Source organism: Stegodyphus dumicola, chromosome 4 (genome assembly GCF_044657685.1).
Source record: "Stegodyphus dumicola isolate Sdum_Otavi_A_Nest chromosome 4, ASM4465768v1".
NCBI classification, from domain to species: Eukaryota; Metazoa; Arthropoda; class Arachnida; order Araneae; family Eresidae; genus Stegodyphus; species Stegodyphus dumicola.
In genome coordinates this window covers 161,619,069-161,634,132 of record NC_140771.1, presented here as the reverse complement: position 1 = coordinate 161,634,132, position 15,064 = coordinate 161,619,069, and the positions used below count along the sequence as shown (strand labels likewise).

Here is a 15,064-nt window from a genome sequence, read left to right as displayed (position 1 = left end):
CAAAGAACTTAATTATAAATTAGTTATTAAGTTCTAAAGGTGCATTGAAATAAAAATAGGAACAAAGAAAGAAGTTTTAAACACACAAATACTAATGTCATTTTCCCAAGCAATCTTTCAAGTTAAAAGAAATAAGTGAACAGCAATGACTAGTGATGGAATATTTTTCTAATTTGACAAGATATTTATATTCTCCAATAATGAAATTTTAATATTATATTGGTTTGCTGAAGTAAAAATTAATTCAAGCCTTCACATTTATGAAAACCTAACAATTTAATTAATAGTTTTTTTTAAATTCTAATAAAGATTTTCCCAAAGTATTTAAAAGTTTTTACTTGGAATTTTAATCTCTTCCCTTCCATATGCTGAAGAATTCCTTTTAAACAGCATCAAACAGACCTCAGCAGTTCTGGATAAGAGGTTCTTTTGGATAATTGAATATATATTAGTATATCTTACTTTTTCATGTTTTAAGATGCCATCTTTAGAAATTGCAGCATGCGAAGTCTGCTGGTATTTTTTTATCAGTTGCTCACAATTAAACAAATAATAGTAAAAATCATAAAGATTATTTAAAATTAAAAAACATGCAAATAATTTAATATTTCAAAGGAAAAAATTAAACATTTTAAAATTACTGCATTTATTATTACATGAAAGATATGAATTTCTTCTTAGTGTAATGCCATATAATTTTGAATTTGGCCTGTTTACAAGATTGTCACCATAAGTTTTAAAAATTCGCTATGTATACAATGAAGCTTCATAAGATCACACACTGACATAAATGAATATTTCTTAGTAAATCTTATGAAAATCAGCAATCCTGCACCAGCATCTTCTCCAGGTAACACTCTTGCTCTGCATGTCATCTTCATCCTCTGCCTCCTCCTTATCATTTTTCTCTTTTCCCAATACATGGCATTTATTTTGTCATCATCGTGGGGAAATGTGATGGAAATAGAATTATCTACACCCACTCAAACCCGCACCTCATCGGCACTAACTTTCCCTGAGCAAGTAACCACGAATCCAAGATGCTCGCCACAAGCACCTAATGTGTTTTAAAATCAAGAGAATCTTTATCACTCGAATAGTCAAATATGAACATGATCATAATCTACATTTTATGCCACCAACAACATACAACAACATACTCTGCATTAAGCAAGACACAAAATAAATTTGACATATTTCAATGTGAATTGTTCCTGAGAGTCATGGACACTACTTCCAAAGTTCATACATTACATAAAAGTGAACAATAATGTATCTATCTATACATTCTAGATAATTCCTTGGTCCAGTGGTTGGATGTTGATTCAATGCTCATGTCTATTGGTTGTTTCTGGTCCATTGGCTGTATTTTGTTATGCTAGGCAGCAGAAATATAATATAAATGTTTTTTGCATTCAAAATCATTCAATTGTTAATATTTTTTTACCTCATAGGCCTAAATTTCAAATTAAAATTTTAAAAAATGCCATTATTTTGATTACTGCCAATTATGAGAGATTGAATTATATATAATGAGTCACAGTGAAAGTTCTGTATTCTTTCAAATTGAAATATGCTTTTTTTCTACTTATTTTGCTACTGTTCATAAGAAGTAACCTTGATCAGAGTGGAAGCTTAAATATACTCTTTTTGCTCATATTGTATAACAGTAGATGCTTATAGTTGCTTTTTTTTTTTTTTTTTTTTTTTTTGCTCAGTGTAGTGCTAAGAATGGAGAACCCAAAAGTTCATGTTCATTATATATATTATGCTCTTTATTTTAAAAAAGAAAAAATGCTGGCCAGACTGCTTGTAAAATTTGTCCTGTATCTTGACAAAATTCTGTTTCTGAAAACTCAGTTTGAAGCTGATTTGAGAGGTTAAAGTGTGGAAATTTCAACCTCAAAGATGATACTCTCTCAGGATGACTATTTCCCATACACAAAAACCTACTAAAAAAAGGTCTCTTTCTGAAAAGCTTCATTATGCAGTTCAAGATTTCTCAGACAGATTAAATATTCTGAACAGTATAATACATGATCATTTTAAGAAAACTGGACATATCAGCGACTACGATGTATTCCATACTTTCACAGAGCAGAATACGCTTCTTCAAATTTTGGCACGCAATTCTTTGTTGAAATGAAATAAACACCTTTTATTAAATAGTTCATTACTGATATGAGAAATGGATATTATACAATAGTATTATAAGAAAAAGGTCATAGCATAAGCAAAGTGCACTTCTTTTAATAACATCGAAAGACGGGCTGCATCCCCAAAAAGCTTTCTTTATAATAAAATTACAAAAGAATTGCATATTATGAAATGTCGCCATAAAATCATATAAATTCAGAAAAAATTATGCTCCCAAATGGCTGTTCTAAAAGCAGAAATTGCAGCATCATTGAGTTGGTGTTTTCCATCTCAACAATGTTTGGTCCACATTTTGATGAATGTTAGACAAAAGATTTATTGAGTATAGTTAGGATTTGTTTCTCCCTTCCCCATATTCACCATACTTTGCTTCTTTGGATTTTCAACTCCTCAAGTCATTTCAAAACAGCACATAATAAGTTTTGTTTTTTTAAAAAGGAATTTTCCAGAGATAGCAAAAGTCTTTGGCAAAGTCATAACTTTAGCAAAAGTCATAACATTTCATACACAGTATTTTTGTGATATCATATATGCACAGAAGTAAAAAGGAAGGCAAAATAAAGATGGAACACTAGTTTATTTGGCAACAGTAATTTGCTGGTCAGACAGCAGATACAGAATAAAAAGCTACAGCCTCCTCCAACAGTACTAAAAGCACAGTACATTTTTTGTGGGCCATCTTGTACTAAAAATCAATAAATGGTACTAAAAATCATTGTTTATTTATTTACTTTTTTTGCATTACATACTGCAAAGACATATGAAATCAATTAACAAATTTTGTCACTTTGAAAAATGATACATTTTCAAAACACGAGAAACATGATGATATTCTAAATAATTACAGTGGGTGCTGATTAATTTTTAAATTTTGGATAGGTGTGCAGCTTGGTTTATTTTAGAAATGCCATATTGTGCACTAAAATTTTATTAAGCAATTATGCTTAAAAATTAAATAACAAGTGAAATATTTGACAAGGGAGAAAAATCACAATTCTTAGCCTCTAACTTTTTTTATAAAAGATTAATATCAGATTTTGTTGACACAAATAAATTAATTTAGTTAAATTATAAATGCCCAAAAAATAACTAAAATTATTGCTACATAATTTTGTTTTAATTTTCTGGTGAAGGAATTTCATTGAAATTTCACCTAAATTTTAATTCTACGTTAAGAATAATATTTTACAAAATTTATATGACTGACAATTAATTATCATGCATGTATTAACACATATGTCATACATTCCTTATTTATGCTCAAAATTGATTTTAAAAATCGAAATAACTTACTTTATCATGTAGATCATGAAACACATTCAACTGCTGAACTATGTAATTGGGACTACATGTGAAATAATTATTGCTCCAGTCAGCTAGAATACCCCAATCTTTAAAAGATGATAACTGATTTTGCTTTGTTTTCTGAGAAAATGTCAATGCTGTAAAGAATATTTTAATGTAAATAGTTCTTCAAGAAATTATCAAATATATATTAAAAAAGACAGGGAGAAAAAATAAAAGGTGGTCAGGTAATATGAAAAGGAATATATTTTATCAGATAATTCTCATTTCATCTGAATGTTATATTTATAGCATACCTATAAATACAGACTGCACATATAATCACATCCCACTGATTACAAAAAGAGATGAAATAATAAAATGCAGACAAAACAACACACACAGATAAAACAACAACTCACCATACCAACAAAAATCAACAATTATTGTATTATGACAGAATAACACGCCGAATAAATACTAATTCAGAAGTCAAACAACAAAAATCAGCGTTATATTTACAAAATTTTCACAGGACTAGTTTCGATGGTTTTACTGAACCACTATCCTCAGCTGCAAAACTGCAAATGAACAAGATAGGAAATAATGATTAGATAAGATAAGAAAGCCTGGACAAGAATAAGCAAGTAATTTTCAATTTTTCTGCTGCCAAAATTATTCAAAAAACATCTTTCATTGGAGAACTGGATTTTTTAGAGGCATTTCACATTCATAAAAATCTTTCTGTTCTAGTTAACGAACATAATTCCAATCCAAATTTGCCTTCGGCCTTTAAAGAAATTATGTTTTAGTTCTGGTTTCAGCAGCAGATGGCGCCACTTGCTTATTCTTGTCCAGGCTTTCTTATCTTATCTAATCATTATTTACTATCTTGTTCATTTGCGGTTTTGCAGCTAAGGATGGTGGTTCGGTATAACCATCGAAACTAGTCCTGCGAAAATTTTGTAAATATAACACTGATTTTTGTTGTTTGACTTCTGAATTAGTAATTATTGTATTATTAAGGGTTAATAATTAAGAACGTTAATAAAGATTTGATTTACTGAATTTCATCATGAAATGGTGATTGACAGGAAGAAGACAGCATCTCAGCAACTGACAGAATAGAACTGCTGCATATTGCAAAGTTGCCATAATAAATGAATATCCTTTGTTTTAAATTTTTATGATTATGATATCAGAAAGTAAAAATATCTTAAACCCTTTCTCAATGGCTCATATTAACTATCCACATAACGCTAAAAATATTATGCTGGACATTTTACAAAGAAAGTCCTATATATAAGAGTGATAAAATCTGGTGATGTTAGAGTTATAATCAGACAAGATCATAGCTGCCACACTTGAAATATGAAATATCAGGAGTTTTCAAGAGGTTTTTATGTTATGATGTTATATGATCTCAAAAGAACTCTAAGTGACTTGAATTCACATTATAATGCATGATTCAAAGTAATAAACTATTTATAATTCCATTCTGATATAAATTTTTTATTATTTAATACATATACTAAATTTTGTGCTCTCTATTGTATTTCATTTTGCAATTTTCTTACATATTTATATTGAAAAAATCCTAAGAAGGGAAGAAAAGCCTTTCTTCGTTAAAGTACATTTAAATACAATGAAAATAAAATTAATACTTAATGCACATATGATCACATAGATAAACTTATGTACCATTTATTGATGTAAAATAAATACAAGTATTAATTAAACATTGCTTGAGTCTTCACGAAAGTTCTATGAATGTTCATAGCAGATTATAATAATTCATATCAAATAAAATGTAATAAGAAAAATTATGCTGAAAAATCATTGTATGGGAAAATGGAATTTGCCCAATTTAAATTACATTTACAGCTGGGAAATAGTTTCCTTAATGATAATTTAAAACCAGAAGGTCTAACCATCTGCTGGAAGGGTGGGAGATATTATGGAAAACCAAGAGATCAGCAGCCATGCAAGATCAACTTTCAGTATAAAGTTACATTTTTTAATCAAATTTAATGCAAACTTTCATAAGCAATTTTGTAGTTATCAATTTAGCTTTGCTTAATTTCCAGTCAAAACTAAAACTTAAGGAGTTTTAGTGCAGCTTAAAATAAGTTGAAGTCGTAGAAGACTACGAAAATCCATATTATTAAAAATTTCAATGATAGGAAAAGCTTCTTTCAGATGAGAAATTAAAAGTTATTCTAATCTGATGGATTTGAACATATTTAAAAAGTTTTAAATCAAAATATATCAGCTGCCATGTTAAAAAATAAGTAAACAAAAAATAAAATCCAAAAGCTTTCAGATTTTACATTAAATACAAAAGGGGCACATTTTTATCGTTTTGTGTGTTACCTTTATTTATCAAATATCATGTTCTTGGCACTTAAACCATAAAAATCAATTCAACAGCAATATCGCAAAATAATTTTAAAAGGAGCATATTTTTAGAATTTCCGATACAGTCTTGCGTGCTGAAGATAAAAAAATTTTTTACGCACAGTGTTGTCATTGCTCGCTTTGAAATCGTTAAGTTTGCTAATCAAAAATTTGTTAAAGTGTTACAAAATAAGAAATTAATAATAAAACAAACTTCAAATTAGAGCTTCCAGATGCCCATATTCAGCGGAAGATTACTTTATTCAAAATATGATGGCTCTAGGTACCATTGTTTTATCACAATGCAAGAAAAATACATACATTTATGCAGATTCTTCATTATTTAATTTCTTTAAATAAAGAAAATTAATGCAATACCTTTAAATAATTAGTTTTAACACAAGTTTTTATCTAGAAAACAATCATAGTACAGTAGAAGTCCAGAAATTCGCTTGGGACCAGAGGTTATGCGGATTTTAGGATTTTGCAGATTTCAAGACAGAAAAGATAAATCATAATATTTAGACTCAAAAGATAAGTGCAAAATAAATAAGGTGTATTAGATGCATTTAAATAAATTATTAAAACATTATTGCAATAATTTGTTATATACGTTAAATTATTATTGCATATATAAATTGATTATATTATTCATTGTATTATATGTACACAGCATCCAGGTTTGCCAATTTTGCCTCATGCAAAGATTTTTGGTTTCGGATTCTGGTGTTAGAATCACTGTTGCTGTAAAATTTCAATAGCTTTTCTTTATTGTTCCGTATATCATACACAAGTGTGTCGTAATTCCATTCGATTCTGTTATAAACCGAAGAGTGGAACCTGCCTTCATCTTTTGCAGAATTTCTACTTTTTGCATTACCGTTAATGCAACATGTTTATGTTTTTCAACATTGCAAGCAGTAAAATCATGAGAGTGTTTCTTATCTGTCATTGTATTAAAAAGGGCTGAAATTTAAAATATTCTTAATTTATCCACAAAATATCCGGATAAAAAAAGGCAGCACTAAATAATCTCGTGAAATAACAAAGCTCAGAAAATACAACAACGTGAATCATGAACTTGAAAGAAGAGTTGAGTGAATCGTCTGTTTTTTAACCTCGATGCAGATTAGAGGGTAAAAAAATTTTATCATGATGTCAATAATTTGTTATTTCCTTTATGACTCATTATTATTCGGTAAGTATTTTTTCTTCGATATTTTGTACTCAATGTTGCGGTTTCCGGAACCTATAAACTGAATGTTTATATTTTGAGAGGCAGCGCGGATTTCAGGTCGGCGGAATTTCGGTATTTGACTGCATAATGAATCAGAATGTTTCAAAATTAAGTAATAAGAAATGATAAGGTGGTAAGCAACAAGAAATGTAAAGATAGAAATAAACCTAATTTCAAGGTCACTAGCAAGAAAAATGCGATACATACGTATATTTGTTCCCAGAAAAATTCTGCTGTGTTATGTTAAACAGAATGAGTTCTGAAGTCAATTAAGACCTTCTATTGCTTTGAACAATCGTACAGTTTCAAAATATGAGAAACATGATAGCATTCCAAATAACTACGAGTTAAGTGAATGCTGATGTCTGGTGGCATGCATTTCAGATAACATACTTATGGATAACATATCATACAGTTTGAATACGATGCAGCAGACTGGTAATTATCTAAATACACTGTGACCTAACCACATTTAGATAAATAAAATTTGACATTAAACTTATTGAAGACAAGTATTGTAGAATATCAAGGCAACTCAAAAAATAACATATTATTTTTAAAATACATGCACTTTTTGGTGAAAGTGACAGTTTAATTAATTATATTTTTTCACTACCAATGAAACAATTTTGAAGTTTGTTTTTTTATGAGTTTTGAAGATGTTCTTTTACATGCAGCAACAATCGTAAATTCTTTTTAGGTATAGGAACTGAAATTGATTAGAGTCATTTTACCACTCAAACCACTAGTTTATCTAAACATTTAAAAGTGATAATATTTCATTAAACATTAACTAATAATATCCCAAAACGATTGTTTTTATTATTCTGGAATATTTATATTTCTTGGAATAGTTAACAATGGCTAAACAATATCTTTTTTCTTATAAACCAGAATATTAATCAGAATTACTATAACAAAATCATTTTTTCTTCCCCTTTACTGTGTTTCTGAATGTTATATCACTACAATTTAATCTCCTCATTTAAAATTTGATGTCTGAGAACATTTGACTACTCATTAATTTTATTTATTTCTGGTATTTATAATCACATTGTTTAGCTCATCACTATCTGGGAAGATTGTAGCAAGTAAGTGAACTGTAGTCATAAGAACCATCAGGTGGCATGTTAATGCCATGGGAGACAGCATATTTTATTTAGCTACTGTTCAGAAATACATCACAGAATAATACAAACATCCATTCCAAGATACTATTAGTTAATGTATACTAAAAAATAGATTTCATAAACAGTTTTACAGAAAGAGTTAATAGCAATATCAAATGTAAGATCCTTCCCACAAGAAACTAAAAATGTCAGCTTGAATATATTTTTCTATATTATACTGTGAAAATAGTAATAGGGAGGTGCATCTTATGCCTGTGTTGCTGCCAATAAATACAGCAGCCCTAAGGAAGTCTTTGGAAGAAAAGCAGAGACCAGCAGTCGAGGATAGTATGCATATTTCAGATCTTGAAATAAAGACAAATTTTTATGGTGTACTATATCTGATTAAAATTTTTGATGAATGCAGCGAGAATATTTAATGCGATATGGACAGAGAAGATTAGCCAGATGCCACAATAGTGACTTCTGGACTTTGCTAAATCATGACTTTGGAAAGTTTGTAAGTTACTTTAGTTTTTGATGACTCACCATCTCTCAAGATTTCTAAACCAGACGTTATGGATTATATAGGTTTTCATCTTCCAGGTCAGAGAAGAGAAGTAATTATAGATCACTTTATAATTTTGCTTCCTATTTATCACTGATATTTCCTTTTCTTTAGTCAAATTTTTATTTTTATTTTGGCTTAAATCTTTCACAATGTCCAATGTACATGCTGTTCAAATTCCAGTTTATAACTGATCAGACCCAGCTTCATGGTTTATTAAGTATTAAAGAACGTTTGCTCCTGTAACCCTCAAACCTTTCACAGAATCAATTGCTAAATATAATTCTGTAGTTTCTCATCTTCCAGATATTGTATCATTAGTTCGGGATTTACTCATGAAACAAAACCCTATTGATCCTTATACAAAGCTCAAAATTGAGCTAATAAACTGAACGGGCTCTCAGCTAGAAATTCACTACTTATTACAGTCAAAAGTCATTAATTCGGACACCCATAATCCGGAATGATCTATAATCCGGACCTCAAAGCTAAAAACTTTCTGCGCATGCGCCGCGTTGACACATGCGCATAGGCGTTTACGCGTGCGCGTACGACCTCTAAAGACCCGTCCACACGAGTATGCTTGAAACGTACCTGATGAACGCGTAAAAGCGTCCAAACGAGTATGCTTGCGAACAGTGCGTTTAACCAATAGAATTATTTTGCGCAAAAATCACGTGACGCTGTAATATAGCATCAACAGAGCTGTATCTTATTACTTCGCTGTTCTTCTGTATGTTTGCGGCAAGTTGTCTGAATCAGATGATTTTTTTTTATAGCTGAAACTTTACTATTATGTGCAATTATTAAGCAGAGGTAAAACTGCAAAAAATGGCAAGAATGGGTCCGAAAGATTTATTTAGAGTAACCTGTTCAAAGAGGTTTTTTTTTTTTTTTTTTTTTTTTTTTTTTTAACTGCCTTTTTTGCGAAAGGAATATCTGGAATTATTAAATTCGTACTATTAGCTCACACTCTCCCTATATCCTGTTCAAATTTTCAGTACATAAAATGCTTTTTATTCATCCACTCAAGTTCAAATACAATTTTTTAAACTTGCAGTGAATGACACTTGATGTTAATACAGCTTTTTCACATATTAAATTTTTTTTTAATTCTTAATTTAAAAAAAATATGTTTGTATTTTTATTTATTTATCTTTTTATTTTTAAGCTTTTCCTTGTGGACCTAAGTAGGAATTGACTTATTTTTTTTTGGGGGGGGGTATATTACTTGTTTTTTAATTCCTTCAGGATGAGTATCGACCAGTTTGACAGACTTGCAGATTCTATATCGTATGAAAATTAGGATTTATAAAATTGGTTTGGAATACAGTATATAAAGAGAATTAAATTACTTAATTCTCTTTATATACACCATCCACCATATAATAAAACCAACTTCATATTTTTTTAACTCGCTCTCCCTTGGTCTTTTGTTTTTCTTTTTATTTATTTTTGAATTTAGAATGAGGTTCAAACTTTGGACAGTTTATGAGAAATTATGTGCAGGATAAAATATGCAATAAAGTAAAAATAAAGAGAGAATTTATAGATGATATATGATAAAGAGATGCAGATATATTTTTACATAAGGATTTCTATTTGCATTGCACATTTTTAAACTAAATTAAAAACAACAATAATAATGAATAAAATAAGAAATGAAAACAATAATAATAGGTAAAATAAGAATATAATGATTCTGAATTAAATATAAGAAACACGTTTCAAAATGAGAAAAGCTAACTGAATTATACCGTCACGGGTGAGGTTCGAACTTGCCACCTTTCCATTCCTCTGCCACCAAAGCAGCGCGCTGACCACTCAGCTATCTGTGATAGCAGTGTTTGTGAAAAATAATGTAACAAGTAGAAGTCGCTGCAAAGGTAATTTAATTAAACTTCAATAAATGATTGCTGTATGACACAAGTTGTAACTTTCCTCCAAAATTTCGTAATTGTATTTTATTGAATACTCTTTCACAGTCAACTGCTTTATTTTAGAAGTTATTATATTGCTGAAGTTAGTTTTTGGTGTATTTAATATTGGGATATTTATAGAGCTTTTTTATTACACATGATATAGCCAATATTTATAATAATTAAGGAGAATTTTGTAAGGCAGAAACTTTGATTTCGTAGAAACTGTAATTTATTTATGTTCCTATTACTTACAGTGTTATAAATAGGTGAAGCATATGGATATACTGGTCAGATCATTGCTTTATAAGTACAGTCAAAAGTCGTTAATTCGGACACCCATAATCCGGAATGATCTATAATCCCGACCTCAAAGCTAAAAACTTTCTGCGCATGCGCCGCGTTGGCACATGCGCACAAGCGTTTTACGCGTGCGCGTAAGACCTTGACTACTGCGCATATGCGTGTGCGCAAGTGCAGAATACGTTTTCGCCTGCGTGTTTAATGTATAACGGACGGTGTAAGCTAAAATTATCTAATTATCTATTTCAGTTAATGTTAATGATTGCGTTGTTCCTTAATCTTCGAATTAGATCCCGCTTATTATTTTTTGCAGACTGTAAGAGCAATTTTATAAAAGTAAACTTGAAATTTCGATTATGTCAAATAGAATTTCCGATGCTGGAACTTCCAAAGGATCTACAAAACGAAAGTATGTTTCGATGTCCAACAAATAAAAAGTGGAATTGCTCCAAAAAATGGATAAAGACATGAAGAATGTGACAGAGAGGTTAGTGAAAACGAAAAAATTTCGATTGACAAGTTATTCGGTATTCTCGGCACAGCAATTAACGGGAGTTGAACAGCGGAACTTTGTAACTGAACAAGAAATTATGTCTGTTTATAGAATTAAGGAGAAAGTATTATCATATAAAACGAAGCAACTTAAACAACTTACATTGAAAGAAATGTTTAATAAAGTAAACAAATAAATATTAAGCTTTTTTTTTTTTTTTTTGTAAATTTTGATACCCTTTAGATCATAATTGTTCTTTATTTCATAAATTACGGTTTCATATTTTTAATTTTAGAATTTCTGCATGCCATCTTACGAGATTTAAACTGATGATCTATAATCCGGAAAAATCGATAATCCGGAATCGCCAAAGTCCCGACGAGTCCGGATTAACGACTTTTGACTGTATACAGTTTTCCCCTTTAATGAGAATTTTAAATGTATAATAATATGTACGGTTTGAGAAATCTGAAGAGGGCGCAAACAACGCTGATTATTTTATTGCTGTATACAGTTATATTTCTAAGCAAAAACTCATCTCTGTGTGGCTCTGACGCCATATTGAAATGGGTAAGCAAGAAGGTTTTCTGATTATGACACGTGATAAGAACTTGGTCGGCTATTGGCTATACGCGCGTGTCGCGGGCGAAAAAGCTGAACAGGAGTGTACTCAGTTTTACGTCTTCTGCGTCCTACGAAATTACGCCGCCGTCAAAAAAGTTACGTCAACTATGTCGGGAGCGTCTTCGTGTGGACGGGCCTTTACGACTGCGCATTTGCGTGTGTGCAAGCGCAGAATACGTTTTCGCGTGCGCGTTTTATGTATAACGGACGGTATAATCTAAAATTATCTAATTATCTATTTCATTTAATGTTGATGATTGCGTTGTTCCTTAATCTTTGAATTGGATCCGGTTTATTATTTTTTGCAGACTGTAAGAGCAATTTTATAAAAGTAAACTTGAACTTTCGATTATGTCAAATAGAATTTCCGAATCTGGAGTTCCCAAAGGATCGTACAAAACGAAAGTATGTTTCGATGTCCATCACACAAAAAGTGGAATTGCTGCAAAAAATGGATAAAGACATGAAGAATGTGACAGAGAGGTTAGTGAAAACGAAGAAATTTCGATTGACAAGTTAGTCGGTAATCTCGGCACAGCAATTAACGGGACTTGAACAGCGAAACTTTGTAACTGAACAAAAAATTATGTCAGTTTATAGAATTAAAGAGAAAGTATTATCACATAAAACGAAGCAACTTAAACAACTTACATTGAAAGAAATGTTTAATAAAGTAAATAAATAAATATTAAGCTTTTTTTTTTTTTGTAAATTTTGATACCCTTTAGATCATAATTGTTCTTTATTTGATAAATTACGGTTTCATATTTTTAATTTTAGAATTTCTGCATGCCATCTTACGCGATTTAAACTGATGATCTATAATCCGGAAAAATCGATAATCCGGAATCGCCGAAGTCCCGACGAGTCCGGATTAACGACTTTTGACTGTATTTGGAGAGGAATTAGGTTTTCGAAAACCTTCTGATTTGCTTAGGAATATGAAATATCGAGAGGAATCCTTAAATGTTCTCAATAACTTAAAGTTAGTATCATTCCTTCAGCATTTGCCTTCAACCATACAGCCTATTTTGGGACCAGTTTCCGGTTTTACTTCAGACAAAGCTGTAGAAACTGCCGACAGAATCTTAGAAGCAAATTCGACCCCAGGGACTTGTGTCATTTCCCAAAGAGTTCGCCAATCTATTGAGGATAAATTATTTAAAGAAACAGAAAAGCTAAACAAACGTATCTATCACATTTCTCTCTCTCGTGGTCACTTGTCAAATCGCGGAGATTTTTATAAAGAAAAGAGCAGTTCCAATAGAAAAGATTATTCTATTTGCTGGTATCATAGGCATTTTGGATTTAAAAAAATGTAGAGATGCCAAATGTACCAAACCTTGTTCATGGCATGGAAATGAAACCAGCAAAGAATGGAGGCAACTTACTCTTTGCTTCAAATTTCAAGTTGCCTGTTCGTTCATGACCAAAGAACAGGATCGGATTCAGACTTGATAAGGCCCTAAGCTTTTCGAGATATGGGACCCTTTATAAGTCCAGATATCAGTGCCAAATATGATTTTTGGATACTTAGAGGTGGCCCTAAGCTATCGCTTGTGTTGCTTATATGTAAATCCTCCACTGTCAGAGAATACCCATTTCATTCTTGTTAAATACCACTCTACTGTGTCCTTACTTCAGGCAAACAATTCTCAAAAATTATATTCTCCTCAACAAACACTTTTCCTTGCCAATTCTGCAACTATTCTTGTTTACGGTCAAAAAAATACTTTCTTTAAATTTCAAATTAAGATGACAGTTTACCTGGACTTTTCTTACAGCAAAAGTTAATACACCCATTCTTGGAGCAGATTTCCTCAATTTCTTTGAGTTCATGCCTAATCTTGGAAACAAATATCTCAAAGATTTAAAAACGCAGTTTTAAACTGCAAGCTGCATGAAAGATGCAGACATTTATTCAGTAAAAACTGTTTTCTTTTATACACCTTATCACAAAATTTTAAAAGAATTTACTTCTATTACTAAATTACTAGATCCTAACCAAACTGTTAAACACAACACTATTCACTTCTTCATAAACAAAGTACCACCTGTTGTTGCAAAACCTCGTTGGATAGCTCCAGATCATTTAAAAATAGCAAAACAAGAAATTTAAACTATTATGCATTTGGGGATTTCAGATCTTTGAGAAGCAAATAGGCATCCCCACTTACCATGCTTTCCCAAAACGGAACTTCAGAATGAGACCTGCAGGAGAATTATCATGCATTAAACATCCAGTATAAAAGATAAATACCCTAGTCCTTGCTTAGTGATTTTTAGACATGTTGACCTTATTAAAGCATACCAACTACAATGCACACAACCACAAAACATTTCAAAATGCACATATGGTCACACATCTATCGATTTCTTAGGTTTTCACCTTAGTGAAAGCGGAAATGAACCTCTTCCTGACAAAGTCAAATGTATTTTAGATTTATACAGCTTCATCGATTTTCAGGCATTTTTAACTTTTACATATGTTTCACACCTAAAGCAGCACACATTCTTTCCCCTTTAATAAAACTATTATAGAGACATAGCAATAAAAAGAAATTTCATCATTGTGTTTAGAATTCATCCGCAAGTTAAACTGGGAAAAATTGCAGAACAAGCCTTTATTGCTGTCAAAAATGCCATTGCTCAGACTACACTTTTGAGACACCCTCTTAGCACAGCCCAGTTAAGCATTTGGGTTAAGTTAAGCTTCATATGTCATACAGAAATGGTTCTCGCATGACAAGGAATTATTTTCAATTTATTCTGTGATTAAGAAATTCCAACACACAATAAAGGGCAGAATTTTTCAAATTTACACAGTTCAGAAATTGTTAATATATGCTTTTAAACAGAACCTCCACAACGTTTAGCTCAGCAGCACTATTTAGATTTTATGTCTCAGTATTCTATTGATATTAGGCATGTGTAAGGTTCTAAAATCATCATTGCTGACAGTCTTTCAAGAAT

The 15,064-nt window shown here is 30.9% G+C and overlaps 1 protein-coding gene across 3 annotated transcripts in view; it reads right to left on the bottom strand.

The window, feature by feature from the left end:
• IleRS-m (Isoleucyl-tRNA synthetase, mitochondrial) overlaps positions 1-15,064 on the bottom strand; it is a 142,876-nt gene that overhangs the window by 89,492 nt on the left and 38,320 nt on the right. For all 3 annotated transcript variants that reach the window (XM_085815708.1, XM_085815710.1, XM_085815709.1), the window contains exon 4: positions 3,451-3,599. In XM_085815708.1, coding sequence (XP_085671834.1) covers positions 3,451-3,599 — 149 coding nt within the window. The remainder of the gene's footprint in view (positions 1-3,450; positions 3,600-15,064) is intronic.